The sequence below is a fragment of the Macrobrachium rosenbergii genome, chromosome 2 (genome assembly GCF_040412425.1).
Source record: "Macrobrachium rosenbergii isolate ZJJX-2024 chromosome 2, ASM4041242v1, whole genome shotgun sequence".
NCBI classification, from domain to species: Eukaryota; Metazoa; Arthropoda; class Malacostraca; order Decapoda; family Palaemonidae; genus Macrobrachium; species Macrobrachium rosenbergii.
Window position 1 is genome coordinate 95,966,557 of NC_089742.1, and position 16,442 is coordinate 95,982,998.

The 16,442-nt window shown below is 43.9% G+C and overlaps 1 protein-coding gene across 4 annotated transcripts in view; it reads left to right on the plus strand.

Annotated features, from left to right (window-relative positions):
- The window catches only part of LOC136849218 (uncharacterized), a 760,295-nt gene that overhangs the window by 234,439 nt on the left and 509,414 nt on the right, over positions 1-16,442 (plus strand). For all 4 annotated transcript variants that reach the window (XM_067122421.1, XM_067122439.1, XM_067122450.1 and 1 more), the window contains exons 4-5: positions 15,062-15,348; positions 15,435-15,597. In XM_067122421.1, coding sequence (XP_066978522.1) covers positions 15,062-15,348; positions 15,435-15,597 — 450 coding nt within the window. The remainder of the gene's footprint in view (positions 1-15,061; positions 15,349-15,434; positions 15,598-16,442) is intronic.

Genomic DNA, 16,442 nt, shown 5'->3' on the forward strand with positions numbered 1-16,442 from the left:
TGCATGCATGTCTATTGCTTAACCATATGCCTATGGCCAGGGGTGTCATTAAGGGGGCTGGGGGGAAACTGCCCCCCAAGACTCAAGTTGTCCCCCCCCCCCATCCTCAACTTGCCCCCTCTCACCCCCAAGCCCCAAGAAGTAACAGCAGCTGGTTTTCCATTATTTTTACGGTAATTCAAATGTGTCATCACATTAAGTTATATCTATCTATCTGTCTATTGTACGTGCTTCAAAAAGCACATAAAATAGCTCAAAATCAAAAAACCCCAGCTGATTAGGCTCGCCGCTCACCAAGTGGTATATGCCCCACAAAAATCTGAAATGGCTCTCCTGCCTATGGCTTGTGCACCTGTTGCATGCACGCCTGACTTGTGCACCTATGGCAAACATGCCTATCGTGTGCACGCCATGGGTTGTGCGTGTATCGTGTGTGCTTCTATGGTTTCTGTGCCTCTTGCATGTGTGCCTATAGCTTGTGTGCCTATTGCGTGCACGCCCATGGCTTGTGCACCATCACGTGTGCGTCTATGGCTTGTGTGTGCGCCTTTATTTTGTGCTCATACACGTGCACTATTCCCTGTACACTTATCATTTGTGTGCTTTTCACTTGCACATCTACCGATTGCTTATCACTTGTGTGCTTTTCTCTTGCACATCTATCGATTGCATTATTGCGTGTGCTCCTATTACCTGTGCACGTGTCTCCTGCTCGACTATTGCCTACCTATAGAGAATCTCTGCATGTGCTGTTGTTCCAGCTTCCATTTAATAGGCAGGTGGTTGCTGTTAGTAGTCTCAACATTCTGTTTTGGGGATTTCGACTCCTAGGCCACGAGTTCGAATCTCTGACCGACCAATGAAGAATAAGAGGAATTTATTTATGGTGATAAAATTTATGTCTCGCTATAATGTGGTTGGGATTCCACAATAAGCTGTAGGTCCCATTGCTAGGTAACCAGTTGGTTCTTAGCCACGTAAAATAAATCTAATCCTTCGGGCCAGCTCTAGGAGAGCTGTTAGTCAGCTCAGTGGTCTGGTTAAACTAAGGTATAATTAGCTTTTTTCTATCAGCAAACGGTTACTGTTTCGTTTTTTCCAATCTCCCCCTGGTTTAGGAATGTTCTTGTTATTGCAAGATTTTCCTGATCAGAATTTAGAACATTCAGTTGAGTCAACAGGTTTCCAACCAAATCAGTCTTCCTTTTGAGCCGGAGCAGGTGTGTTTGTCGGCAATGATGCAGGAGGAGTTTTAAGCCTTGGTGGAAGCTTTTTAGGCATTAGTTTGGTGCAATTGGCTGCTACTCTTCCACCATTGAGTGTGGTGGTCTTTGCCCCGGTCTCGCTGGCATATTTTCAGTAGCTAAGACTTATCCTACCTTTTCCATGGTGGGAGGGCAGTTGCTTGTGCTTCTGTTGATTGATTCATGGTTCAGCATTCGCGGCTTCACGTATTCACGGAATTTTCTGTGGAGCTTATCTCCAAATTATTGGCGGAAGATTTGCCAATTTGAGGATTTTTTCTTTGAGCAATGTTCATTAATTATTTTATTTTCGTGTTATTTTCATGACTAAATACAGTTTTGAAGATAAAGTGATTTATAATTTTCAAACACTGTATTAATATTAATTTAGGAAAAACATGTTTTTAATTAATATTAATGTAAACAGGAAAATATCAATTAAATGGATCTTTGAATGCATATTTAAATATTTCTTAACTAAGAGAGAGAGAGAGAAATTTATGTAAACCGGTTTTCTCCCCCCTCTCTCCCCCCTCCGTATAAGAGGGAATCCCATAGAAGGGACACTCTTTATAGTGAACCATATAGGAGGGACCTCCTTACAGTGAACCCTCCCATAGGAAGGACCTTACAGTGAACCCTCCCATAGGAAGGACCTTACAGTGAACCCTCCCGTAGGAAGGACTTTACAGTGAACCCTCCCATAGGAAGGACCTTATAGTGAACCCTCCAGGTGGCTACAGCTCCCTAAACCTGGTTTCTCACCTTGTACAGCTATGCTGCTCAGAAATATTGAAAGATTAAAGTAATACTGAAATATAAAAATATTGCTATAAAGTGTTTTAGGATGATAGTTTAAAGTATATTTGGTGTTTGAACTATTAAAATAGGTAGTTATAAGCATTTTTAGAGGGGGTGTCAAGTATTTGTGGATTTTAGTTATTCCTGGTGGTTGTGGTCCCTATCCCCTGTGAATACCAGGGGGTGGGGTGACTGTGTAAGTGGTTACAGTTTTTTTAAGAGGTTAATTGCTTTCTGTAAGGAGAGGTTAATGTATGATTTTGTGCAAATAGAACCTTCATATGAGCTGTATTTCATTAGGTGGTTTGGATATGTTCAAGGCTTTAATGCAGTTCATGTAAAGGGAGCCTTTCCTAAGATTTTTTTTTTTTTGCCCCCATATCTTGGAGAAAGAGAACTACTTTGTAATCTAGGGGTCTCTTTTCAAATATGGGGGTAGCACTGGGGAAGAACTAGTCCCTGCACAGGTTTTTGATTTTGGAGTTAACAATATTCTCACTGTTCAGAGTTTTCTTACAGAGAAAGTTTTGCCTTTATTTGTAGGATTTATTACCACTGATTGCTTCTAAGAGGTTTTCAGTCCTTATAGGAGTTTATTTTGTAGCGAAGCAGAGGCCTTCTTATCAAGGTCATATGATTGGGGAAGTTTTTTGACCAGGCAAGAATCAGGCTTGGGTTCTTTCCTGTTACCTGAACATGGGTCAACAGATGGTCTCAGACCTGATTCGATGTTAGTTGAAACACGAGTGGGAAGAAGGATCCAGTGCTTAAGACGCCTCAGTGTAGGTCTGGGGCACGATCATGGGAGATGTAGAATTTTGGGAGTTTAACCAGTATTGGAGAAGGTCTGTTATACTTATAATCTCAATTTTTAGCAATCAGAGGGACTTCAAGCAGTGTGTATGTAGAGTAGAGCACAAGTATTAGTGTTATCAGAAAAACCATCTTCCCTTCTTTAAGTATATATACTTATATATATATATATACTGTATATATATATATATATATATATATATATATATATATATATATATATATATATATATATATATATGTATATATATATAAAAAACTTATATATATATATATATTTCTGAGTCCAGTCCCGTGTCAGCCGGTGAAATTCCATTACAGCACGAATTTCTAGGTATAACCTTGCTAGATATACCAGAGAAAAAGAGCTTTCAGGAAAGCTGGGGTTACTACCCCCAGTCGAGCGTCTTCTTGGAAGGCGTCGGTATAAGAAGGGTGAGTGAATTACCACTACCACGGAAACCTACTCGAAAGATCGCTCCTTATCAAAATCCCGGAACAGAGCGGTGAGTCGTTACAGCCCCCCACCAAACACCCGCCAGGACAGCGACACCAGCGCCACCTACCTCATTCCATTTTCTAGCACGTGAATCTTCGGATTGTTTTGTGTGTGCTCTCCATTATTTGGATTTTCTACTGCTTCAACGATGGCATCGAGCAGCTTTACTATTTCCAAGTTAAGTACCATCTTCTTGTGGGGTTTTGTTCTATTTTTTGGCTGTTATAGTCTCGTATTTTCATAAATATCGAGATCTTATTGTGTCGCCACGGCGTCCCCAGCCAGCCATGTCGACCGCGAGGCGTCTCCTTCTGTTATTTTCAGTTGGAGTCGTCTCCTCGTCGTTATAGATTATTTCCCCCTTTGGTTCCCTTCCTGGTGGTTCCTTGCGGTGGCTCCCAGCGTATGAATTACGATCATTGGCCTACTGGCCTTGGTGGGAGTGATGCCCCGTCCAGGTACCCCACCCCAGGCTGGGTTCCTTTTGTTTTGGTCTTACTAGGCTAATTAATTTTATTGAAGATGGTGCTCTCTTGTAGTTTTATTTTTATTTGTTTTGTTCAGTGGTTTACCTCGGTGTTGGCGGCAGCCTCAGATCTAACCGCTTCCCCGTGGTAGGCTACGCTCTCTGTTGAGCACATTTTAGTTTTTAGTTTTTTGTTTTTATGAGTGATTGGTTATGTTTTGGAGTAGGCTAGCTTCCTTCCCTTGGCCCTGGGTGAGGAGTTCAGGTTGAGGGAATTTTGTTGCTGTTTTCCTCCGGGATCGTTTTTCGGTGGGCAGAGTGAGCCCCTGGGTTCTCTTCCTCCAATTGGGGGGAATCGAGCTCCTTGGATGTGTTTCCTCTAGGCTAGTCGCCCCCTTGCCTGCCATTTTCGATCCCGGCTGGTTCTCGGCTCAAATTTCTCTCCCAGTTTCTTCCTCGGTCCCTTTTACTCTTCTCGTCTAGCCTATACTTAGGCTAGGTCCATATTAGCGCCGCCTAACTAGGAGTCGGGCTTCGGGTTGGTTGCTTCCAGTCATTTCGCCCCTCTAAGATTCATGGTCTGGGAGGTACGATGCAGTTGAGCGGGTGAGCTTCTCCCGTCTCCTGTTCCCTTCTGGTGCCTACTCCTTACCTCCCCCCCCCCCCCTCCTCCTTTCCAGCCTTGTTTTGCTCGTGCGGGTGACGCTAGATGGCGTTTTCTCCGAGTTCGGGACTTCTTTTGTTGGTTGAGGGATTCGCTCCCTCCCATATTGTCCCTAAGCATCGCTGTATTGGAGTTGGTGGTTTGTTTACTCGAATGCCTGAAAGTCACTGTTCACTCTCCGTCGGTTTTACGTTGATACGGTATATATTAATTGCTTCACCCTATGTTATGAACATATGAGCAGTTACCCATCTCGTTCTCCGGCGGGGAGTAAGGGTGGAAGGTTTTTTCATTATAGGGAACGGATCCCTCAAGTCCTCTTGTGTTCTTACCATCACTTATTACTGTTTTTATTTATAATTTTTGGATAAGTCAGTTATCTACAGGAGTACTCTCCTTTATTCATTATATATAAATAGTGAGTCCGGCCTATACCAGGGGTCTCCGCCGTTATTTTACTGGCAACCCTTATGGTTAGTTCCTGGTCTCTCTCCCATTCATTCCCCGGAGTACTCCGGGGTCTGAAATCCTACCGTCCTCTCTGAGTGATTTAGAGCTTATTGGCACAGTTTATGTTAGGGAGTTCTTCTCCGCCGGAGTATTCCGGTTGCAGTTGAATTTCCCGGCCTTGCCAGCTTTATTTTGCTTAGGGTGGGAGGTTCATGTACTTTTCTTCTTACAGACTGTTCGCTGTGAGGAGCCGGGGTGCACCGCCTCTCTCCAACAACCCTACGGTCACGTAGTTTGTCGGACCCACGCTGGTTGTGCGGTCCGCCTTGATGACCTGATTGTGTGGCACCCTGATGGTTGTGAGATCTGTTTTGCTCTCTGTACAACTGTCCAGGACGAGTTGGTAAGTGACAGTCTCTACATCATTCTCATATTGTATATTATACATTGCTATGAGGCTCCCGGAATGGTTTTCGTCCTTAGCTAATTGTTGGTTTTTTACAGGCGGACGAAAATTCCAAGAAGTCTGCCTTGGAATCCCTCCGGGCCTGGGTGGCTGGGTTTGGAAGAAAGCGTTCCCGTCGGGAAGCCCCACGTCCTCGACGCTAGGTTGAGGGACTTACTCTACCCGGCGCGCACGGGTGGCGGCCGCAGTGCCTGAGGATCTGGCCACCCCATCATCCAGCAGATCCGGGATGAGACCCAGCCACCCCAAGCGGATGTACTCTACGTGGAGGTTTCGAGGACGCCGCCGCTATTAATCTCGACCTGGAACCGGATGAATGTAGAGCAGGACCAGGTGGTAAGTGGTGAGGTAGGTGAGGTTGTTAGGGCGGGCCCCCCATTATTTGACTCCCCTGCTTCATCTGTCTCTTCATTTTCAGGTTTTGTGAAGTCTTCCTCCTTGGGTGATAGAGCTCCATCTGCTATCCCCAAGTTGAAGTTGAAGACTTCATGGAAGGCGAAGGGCTTCAAGTCCTCGTCTTCCAAGAAGGCACTGCCCTTCCCCCCGTCGAAGGCTAAGGTCTCAGGACCTGTAGCCTCCGGGAGCAAGTCTGGTTCCTCCAGCAAAGGCGCGAGTAAGAGGGCTGCAAAACCTAGCCCTCCTCGCCAACCTGCTTTCGATGCAGAGGCCTTTGCCAACCAATTGTATAAGCGTTTTACGGAGGACCTGGACTCGAGATTTAGCAAAATCTCAGAGAAGCTTGCCAGTCATGATAATATACTGGCGGGAATGGCTCATCCACCCCCAGCCGAACCACAGTATGTTATCCCCGACACTGCGGACCTCCCCGCCGTTTGATGTCGGTAACCCTTGGCGGTTCGCTCTCCGGGCCATCCAACATGATGGCAAGTTAACTCTTGATGGTCTTGGCACGAGGCGGTTGGAGGAACTGGAGTTCTTCCCCCGATCTCCTGCCCCCTTATCCAGGCTTCGTGAGGCTCACGGAGGAAGCCTGGATTCGGTCGGACAAGGTTCCTAGGGAGACTGTCATCGTCCCCTAGGGACCAAGCTCAGTCGGCTCTCCTGCGCACTCTGACGGAGTGGCAGGCAGATAACACGAAGTTGACTCCTTTCAAGGGGAACTTCACCATGTTTCGCCCTGGGAGACAACCTTCCCACTCCTTGCTTGACAAAGTCGCTCTGGCTACGGCCCGAGCGTGCTTTGAGGGTATTCGGTACCTCAGCTGAGGGAGACAGACCCTACTTCCCTGGTATTCCCAGGAAGTAATGAGTTCTGGACAGACGCCCGTCCACTTTCACGGTCGGGAAGCTGGACCCTCTCTGCGCCTCCACGCATTTAGTGAGCAGCTCCCCAAGCTGCCGGAAACTCTTTGAAAGCGGAGTTTGATGCTCGGGTTAAGTTAGCCCGGTCGTTGAACTCCGTGATGCCTCACTGAAGCCACGGCCGTCTCCTGCTCGGACGAGCCCTTCTTTCAGGTCTTGGCTAAGTCCTTGCTGGCAGGCTTCCAGTCTGACTTATCTGAGTTTATTTTGGCCAGACTGGAATGTAGGAAGTTCATCTTCGCCGATGCAACTATCCGTCACGAGCCTAACAAGCTCGTGAAAAGCTCGATTTGGGACCTAACCTCTTCCTGAAGAGGAGGTCACAAGTGTTATGGCTGAGGCTACACGGGCCAACCAAAGTCTTCGTTCTCGCTGGGGTATTTCAGCTACAAGCGTAAGACCCCAGAATCGGCCGGCCCCCAATCGAGAGGAGGTAAGCGTTTCAGGAGGCATAAGAGGACTCACCACCAGGCGGTAGTCCAAGCCGCCCCGGTCTCGGCAGTGGCACAGCCTTCCACTTCTAAGGCCCACCCTCAACAGTACGTGCTGGTCCAACCAGCTGCACCCTCATATGTGGCCTCACCAGCATATAACCCCACATATGAAGGCCGTGGTTATTTTCACGGCCTTAATAGGTTGCAAGGGGAGGAAGAGGTAGGGCCCCTCATAGAGGAAAACCCAATACCACCCCAAGAGGAAGACCTGGACGTGGTAGGGGAATAAACCCGCCCCCTCCCACTGAGAGAACACAGGTAGGCGGTCGCCTGTTTTGGTTCAGGGACCAATGGACCTTCAGCCCTTGGGCACACAGCATTGTGTCCAAAGGCCTAGGATGGAGCTGGATCAAAACCCTCCTCCTCTAACCAGGTTTTACCAGCCACCCACTGCAGTCCTAAAGGATTATGTGACAGAATTGCTCAACAAACGAGCAATAAAGAAAGTAAGGCACCTAAAGTTTCAAGGCAGGTTATTCACTGTTCCCAAAAAGACTCCGATCAACAAAGAGTGATCCTGGATCTGTCGGCGTCTAAATCGCTACATAAAATGCGACAAATTTCGCATGCTTACGGTAGCTCAGGTACGGACTCTACTTCGCGTGGAGCCGTCCCACCACCTCTATCGATCTTTCAGACGCTTACTATCACGTCCCGGTTGCGCGGAACTTCTCTCAGTTCCTCGGTTTCAGACTCGGGAATCAGGCCTACTCCTTCAGGGTCATGCCCTTCGGTCTGAACATCGCGCCCAGGATATTCACAAAGCTGGCGGACACGGTAGTACAGCAACTCCGGTCTCAAGGGATATCCCTAGCAGCATATTTGGACGACTGGATTATTTGGGCACCAACAGTTCGGGTGTCAAAAAGCCACGTCCATAGTCATCAGTTTCCTGGAGTCGCTGGGTTTCCAACTGAACAGAGAAAAGTCCCGCCTGACTCCGGACTTCCGGTTTCAGTGGTTGGGTCTCAACTGGGATCTGTCATCTCACACGCTGTCCCTTCCGCCTCCCAAGAGGAAAGAGATAGCATCTCTCACCAGGAGATTTCTCAAAAATCCATCAGCATCCCGCCGGTCCCAAGAAAGGGTCCTTGGCTCTCTTCAGTTTGCCTCAGTGACAAACCTGCTGTTAAAAGCGAAGTTAAAAGACATAAACAGAGTGTGGCGGAGTCGAGCCAATGTCAAGCTCAGAGACAAGGTCTCCTCTATCCCTCAAATCTTAAAGACAAGGTTGCGGCCGTGGGCCTCGGTCAAAGGCTTGTCCAACACAGTTCCGCTTCAATTTCCCCCTCCGGCACTAGTAGTTCACACAGACGCTTCCTTAAGCGGCTGGGGGGGATATTCTCCAAAACAAAAAGTACAAGGAACGTGGTCCACAATGTTTCAGCAGTTCCATATAAACACCCTGGAAGCTATGGCGGTATTTCTAACTCTGAAGAAAATCCGCCCCCCCAACCGGATTCATATCAGGTTGGTATTGGACAGCGCAGTGGTAGTTCATTGCATCAACAGGGGCGGCTCCAAATCAGGCCGAGTAAACCAAGTAATGGTTGCTATCTTCTCCCCTAGCGAACAAGCACGGCTGGCACCTGTCAGCCACCCACCTAGCGGGTACAGGAACGTGGTGGCGGATTCCCTGTCCAGGAATGCTCCGTTGGAGACGGAGTGGTCTCTGGACGTGGAATCTTTCAAGTGGATTTGCCGCCGGGTTCCGGGCCTCCAAGTGGATCTGTTCGCAACGGAGAGCAACTTCAAGCTCCCCTGTTATGTGGCCCCCAACCTGGACCCTCAGGCGTTCGCCATAGACGCAATGACAGTAGATTGGAACAGTTGGGAGAAGATTTATCTTTTCCCCCCAATAAACTTACTGCTGAAAGTTTTACACAAACTCAGGACATTCAAAGGTCAATTAGCCCTAGTAGCTCCCTATTGGCCGAAGAGCAATTGGTTCCCTCTTCTTCAGGAACTGGGACTACGGAGTCTTGGATCCCCAAGCCCATTCTGACTCAGACAGTACAAACCAAGACTGTGTCAGCTTCCTCAAGAATTCAGAATGCCCTAGTTTTATGGACTTTGTAAAGTTCGCAGCTCAAAAAGGAGCGAACATTGACCCCGTCAACACTCTGTTTTTAGAATCAGATAAAAGAGATTCTACTATTAGACAGTATGACTCAGCAGTCAAAAAAAATTAGCCTCCTTTCTAAAAGCATCTGAAGCCAAAATCATGACAGCTAATTTAGGAGTTTCCTTCTTTAGATCATTGTTTGAGAAAGGCCTAGCTCCGGCCACTATTACCACAATCAAGTCAGCATTAAAGAAAGTATTTCTTTACGGCTTTAAAATCGACCTTACAGATTCCTACTTTTCATCTATCCCCAGAGCATGCGCTCGTCTGAGACCAGTATCACGCCCACAGTCGGTTCGTGGTTTCTCAATGACGTCCTTAAGTTAGCATCAGAGCTGGATAACTTTCATTGCTCTTATCAGGATCTGTTAAGGAAGACCTTATTTTTGATTAGCTTGGCTTCAGGTGCTAGAATCTCAGAGCTGTCGGCTCTCACTAGAGGTGATAATTATGTGAACTTCCTCCCGTCTGGAGAGGTCCTCCTTTCCCCTGATCCGAGATTTTTAGCTAAGAACGAAGACCCACAGGACAGGTGGTCCCCTTGGAAGGTGGTGCCCCTTCCTCAAGACCAGTCTTTATGTCCAGTTTATACACTTAAATCTTACCTTTCAAGAACTCCACAGAGTAAGTCAGGTCCTCTTTTTATCAGGGGAGAAAGGTGGTACTCTTTCACTAAATGCTATAAGGCAACAAATTTTATATTTTATTAAACAGGCCAACCCGGATTCAGTCCCTAAGGTTCATGATATTCGAGCAGTTGCTACTTCCATTAATTACTTTCATAATATGGACTTTTCGGAGTTATCTAAATTTACGGGTTGGAAATCACCTCTAGTGTTTAAACGCCACTATTTAAAAACGCTGAAGCCCTGAAATTTTTCTACAATAGCTGTGGGAAGTGTCATCTCCCCACCTTAATTAATCATATCCTTGTCCTTTCCTTTCCCCCCCGCCCGCCTGCCTCATTTACTTTTCTGCTTATTCTCCTGGTTGATTATACCTCACTGCCTGGCTCCTCATATAGTTGTTTCTTGTACCTGTTAATGGAAAAAGCGTAATCTGATATGCCATTATTGCTCCTTTGTGGGGTACTGGACAGTTTTTATTTGGCTCCATGTACCCCAGATAATTGTATATATTAATGTTAATTGATTTTGTCTCTTACGTGTTTAGCCTAAGTTTACGTGTATAGTATTAAGGTTATATTTAGAGTTATTTTGTACACATTTCATGTTTCACCTTGCTTTAAGTAATTTTAAGGTTTTTTGGGGCTTTTTTCTCCGGCGTGCCGGGGATCGGCCCTTGTTTCATAGTATTAAGTTTTTCAATGTGCCTTAGATTTAATATAACTTAGTTTTAGAGTTCTTGCTACACGAAAGAGATTGCTTAATTAAAATTATTTTGGTAAAACTTTTGCCTTTTCTTCAGATTACCCTTTATTTCTTTTTCCTGGTTGTTGCAGCCTTGGCATGATTCTCTATCACGATTTCACCGGCTGACACGGGACTGGACTCAGAAAAGGGATTTTGACAGAGGAAAAATCTATTTCTGAGGAAGGTCCCGTGTCACCCGGTGACCCTCCCTGTATCACCTAGTACTCTCCCCCTCCCTCTTGCACATGCCAAGTCTGGGGTTAGTGCTAGCATGGAATGAGGTAGGTGGCGCTGGTGTCGCCGTCCTGGCGGGTGTTTGGTGTGGGGGCTGTAACGGCTCACCGCTCTGTTCCGGGATTTTGATAAGGAGCGATCTTTGAGTAGGTTTCCGTGGTAGTGGTAATTCACTCACCCTTCTTATACCGACGCCTTCAAGAAGAGGCTCGACTGGGGGTAGTAACCCCAGCTTTCCTGAAAGCTCTTTTTCTCTGGTATATCTAGCAAGGTTATACCTAGAAATTGTGCTGTAATGGAATTTCACCGGGTGACACGGGACCTTCCTCAGAAATAGATTTTCCTCTGTCAAAATCCCTTATATATATATATATATATATATATATATATATATATATATATATATATATATATACAGTATATAAATACTTATGACATTAAATATTTTTGATCCAGGTAGATGTTGATGCCATTATTGTTTATTCCTTTTATTCAGAATAGGAAAGACCAATTTTTGGACAGCAGCAGAGAAGATTGTGGCTTTCCTTGGATTTTTCAGAATAGGAATAGTGTGCTAATGGTCCAGCTGAACAAGAATATTATTCTGCCTGCAGAATGGCTCTGAATTTTCAAGTATGTCAGTTTCTGTAAGAACTAACTAATAAATCTGAATGTAGGCATAGCCTATTCGTGACTTGGAACAGAAAATTACCAATATTTAACTCCCACTTACAGCTCTTCTGGCTGATTTGGCTGGCCTTTTCAGTAATATTAGTTGGTTATGAACCCTGACATATCTCATTTTGTGATTGAAGGAGAGATACTTATCAAGTTTGAAGGATCCAAGGAATATAGGATGTTCCTAGTAGTACCTTGGTGGCTTAGGAGGATTGATTTTGGGTTCTATTGCCTCTTTAGTATGTTTCCCTAGAATTCATTCTTAAGACAGTTCTTCAAAAACTTCCACGTGCTGAAGTTTTTTTAAGTTTCCATATGATTCCGATGTTCATGTTGACACCATAACCATCTTGTGCTATAGTGAGGTTTCTCTGGTGTGGACTGAGTATCTGTCCTCAAGTTTGTAAGAGGTTCAACTAGTAATGTCTCTCTTCTGGAATTGTGCTGGAGGTATTTCCTGAACGTGCACTTCTGTAGGCAACTTCATTAAGTTCTTGGTTTCCTAGTTATACTAAATGCTGTCAGTTCCAGCTACTATATCAGAGATTTTAAGTCTTTGTCTTCTGATGTTTTAGGTAATGCTATACTAGACATTGTTTACAACTTGGACCACAGGAGGTCTTTAGGTCAGGAGTAATTAAGGTGCCTGGTACACCGTGGCTTTTTGGGAACCTTGATGTGTTTAGTTTTTGCCTGCAAAGCTGTTTGAGTCATTAGTAGAAATCTCTTGAAGCAATTGAACCCTCCCTTGGTAGCCCTATCACAAAGTGTTTCGGAATGCTGGCTTTTGCATTTGAAGATACTAGTCTTTTGGTCCTGACCTAGGTTGAGAGCAAAAATATATATTTTGAGGCTTTTTCCTTCTCAGGGTTGTTAAATGCAGACTGGACCTTATTTAAAGATAATGAGTTTGACTCTTTTATGCCGTATAGGGCAATTAGAGTGTACTTAGATAGCGTAAGCCTGTTTGAGATGGTATTAATCACTTGATGTTTGGGGAGGAGCAAACACTTACATCTAAATGCTCTGCCCCTTTTCTCGTTATTTGGTCAAATTAACATAAATAACCTCATCCTGAGTTATTACCTTACTGAGATAAGTAATTGCAATGGAAGAGACTCAACATCCATAGGTTGGCTGTAGACAGTAGGTTATGGGCATCCCCTGTTATGGACCTGTTTGAGACTAAGGGGAGTCGTCTTTTTGCCAATTTTTTGTTCACCAGTGGAAGGTCCTCTGGCTTGGACAGGGACACCAAGCTGTTGTCTGGTTAGGTCTAGACTGTAATGTCTTTCCAACTCTTGTTTGGTTTCAGGAAATCATCAGTGTATTAGGGCAACTTTGTAAGTTGTCCCTTGGCGTTGATTATCCCCGGGGACCAGGGAAGACTGTTTCCAATTTCCTTTGGTGGTGGACACAAGCAGCTGGGAGATGAAATGTTTCATCACAATCCCACAAGCTATGGATGACTGCGTGGTATGGTCTGTGGTTCTGGTGACCTCAAGGCAAGATCTTGCAGTAATACCATTATCAGTCAGTGCTGGGAGAGAAGCTACTAATCGATTCTGCCAACACCAGTGGTCAGGATGTAAATCATGGTCCCACATTAAGGGGTTTTTTCCAGCACTGATACCTTTTTAAACAACATGGGTAGGTTTCTGTTTCTCAAGCATGAAGAAATTTCTTGGTAGCAGCCTTTAAGGCTAAAAGGCTATGTTGGCTTTGGCTGTAGGCTTGTATGAGGACAAAGACGTCTAGGTGTTTTTCAAGGTGTTAAAGTGAAGTTTCCCAGGTCTCTGCTATGTACTTTACCTTGGAATCTGTATATTGGTCTTCAGTTCATTATTTTGTCAACTTTTGAACCGTTCAGAACAGGCTCCATGTAAAGAAGTTTCTATGGAAACTTGACAGTAGCCTTAGACACAGCTGAGAGTGAGAGAGCCACAATCTTAGTCAGATAAGATAGGCTTTGCTAAAGACAAGACACTTGGGCTAGCCCCTTACGTACAACAGTATCTTTCCTAGCCTGGAGTCACTAGGGCTTGAGGAACTCGATCCCTTGGGTGTCCAGTACTGTCTGTAAGGATTTTGGAATTGCACTAAAAGGATTAAACCTGATGTAAAGGTTCTGTGTTTAGTGATTTGGTAAGGACTTTCATGCTAATTTCTATCCTAATGGAAGGTAAGCCACTGGACATGCTAGTAATGGCTACAACTTTTAAATTTGAAAAACTTATCCTTGAATAGATATTGAAGTCACTCAGTGTCTTCCAGTCAGCTTCAAGGCATGGTCATGATGTAGGCAGTGTGCAGGGCTTAGCTGCAAAGAGCCTTGGCCTTTACTAGGTAACTGTAATCATTAATTTATTCATTGCAAGTGCTGCTCTTTTAACTGCTTAAATCAAACAATCAAGATCCCTTGTGAACAGATTTCCAGGAGACACTCCTGGACTCCTATCTCATTTGCCTTAGTAACTCCTTACTTACCAAATACACTACCTAGGTCATTAACGTACTCTGAAATCATGTAGCTCAGCTCTCCTTTCTTGTTCTCCTCTCCAAAGCCAGCCAGCCACTGGTTTATATTCGTAGAAATCATTTTTTTTTTTTTTTTTTTTTTTTTTTTTTTTTGTACTGGGAGTAGAAACAACTTGTATCACAATGTTTTCTCCTGCCACAATCGGTTTTGCTTATACATTCCCTGGGCCAGTAACAGGTATTCTCATTCACCCTTCCATTCAGTCTCTCAGACACTACAAGCACCACTCCTTTCCTTGCCTGACATCTCTCAGTCTCCCCAGGTATAGTCACACTGTTCTTACCAGTCTTTCAGTATTGCCGCACTAAATAATATAACATCCACATTCTTCATGTGTACAAAGCAAGTCATTGTACTTCCTACACACAATTTAGAAACCTGTCAATGGTCAGTATTTTTCTTGACTGCAGTAACAGTACTAGTTAATGGTATAACAAACCCACTGTCTCAAACTATTTTGTAGTTTTTATATTAAGCAGATTGATGATAATGCTATATTTATTTTCATCCATGTGTGGGATTGAAAATGTGTCTGCTGATTGCTCCCCTGCCTAATGTTTGTGTTTAACCAAGTGATTTATTTTTGCATATTAGTCTTGAAAGATCATTACATCCAGAGTTTGAAAGTTGTATCATAAAAGCTGAGTGACATGCTTGTTAAATAACTCGTTATGTCAATGCATTTTAGGGATGTAAGGTAATATTTGAATCACGGCATTGAATATCTTTTTGTTTCTAATACTTACAGATGAAATAATGACTGATGTTATGTGAGACTGGTTGTACTGCACTATTATGTAGGCTGTCAAGGTATTATAAAAGTTTTGTATTTTGTTTTCATTGGTTTTAATTACATTGTTTACTTTATATTTAGCAATAAATTTCATTTCAGTGCTCATGAAAGGTAATGTTGGTAGTCCAGGACACCAACAGAATCATCTTTCTGTCCCTCAGCAGCCAAGAAGTATACCTCCTCCAGCTGTACCCAACCTTAGTGTACCTCCACCAAACTTGGTCACACCATCTCAGCCCCCTCCTAATATGGCTCAGATAAATAGTCAGGGTCCTCCTGGGCATGATGCTGTTATAAAGCTTCTGTTACAAGCCCGGCAGCTTTATCAGCAGCAGCAGCAGCAGCAGCAGCAGCAGCAACAGAAGATCAGACAAATAATAGAACAGGTAATTTATGTGTTAATATTGAATAGATAACTAAAAACAATAGGAAATTGTTTAGAAAAATTCTTATAATTTTGTGATTCTTTCAGGAAAGGCAAAAGCAAAAACCACTTCAGCAACAGCAGCAACTAGACCCAATTAAACAGTTGATGGTGGGCATATCTCACATGAATACATGTCATTCTCCTCAACCTCAAGACCCTTTGTTACGTGATGCCTTGATGAGACCTGATGTACAAAAGTTATTACAGAGTAAGAATAATAGTTTTCGTAGGATAATAGTTTTAGAATTTAAAATCTCATTTGTTCATTATCTCACTTGTTTAGGATTAATTGTTGCATTATTTTGTTTGTGTTTTTGTAACATTAATGAAATATTTTTTAGCATTAAGGACAGTGGATAGTTTTGACTAATGTTGACAAATGGAAAGTAATTGAATACAGAGGTTTATCAGAAAGAGTTATGATGGAATAATAACATGAAATCAAACTGCAAACCTTGTATTTAATTTGCTTGAGACTTCTGGTCACCCATAATGCTAACTTCTGTTAAAACTTCAAAATTATATATGTTTCTGTGTGTGTGAGAGAGAGATAAGAGGGAAAAAGGAGAGGGTGTGTGTATGTGTGTGTGTGCAGTGAGTGAGTGAGTTATGAGAGCTCAGTGAACTAGATCCTTATCTAAGAATGAGTAATATGGGGTTTTGGCCTTCCCTCAAAACTAGCATTTCTCTGTTGACTTATGAGTGAGTGGGTGGGTGATGGTGAGTTGACTGTTAAAGGTTGCAGCAGTAGATGGGACAAGAGAGATATGAGAATAAAAACTCGTGGGATTAGTGGTCTGCCTACATGTTTAATGCCATACCAATTATAATTGATGAAAGTTATATTTGTACCCAAATACTGTAAGGTGAATCAGCCCATTCTCTCAGTCTCATTCAAAACCAGTTTTATGGAGATTCATGACTGCTGTATCCATCAAAGAATATTCCAAACATCGTTAAACAGACAGTATGGCTTATTGTCAAGTTAGGCATTTTAGTAGACATGGACATGCTTCCTAACCTTTCGAAAACAGCTCATCACATTGATTTCAT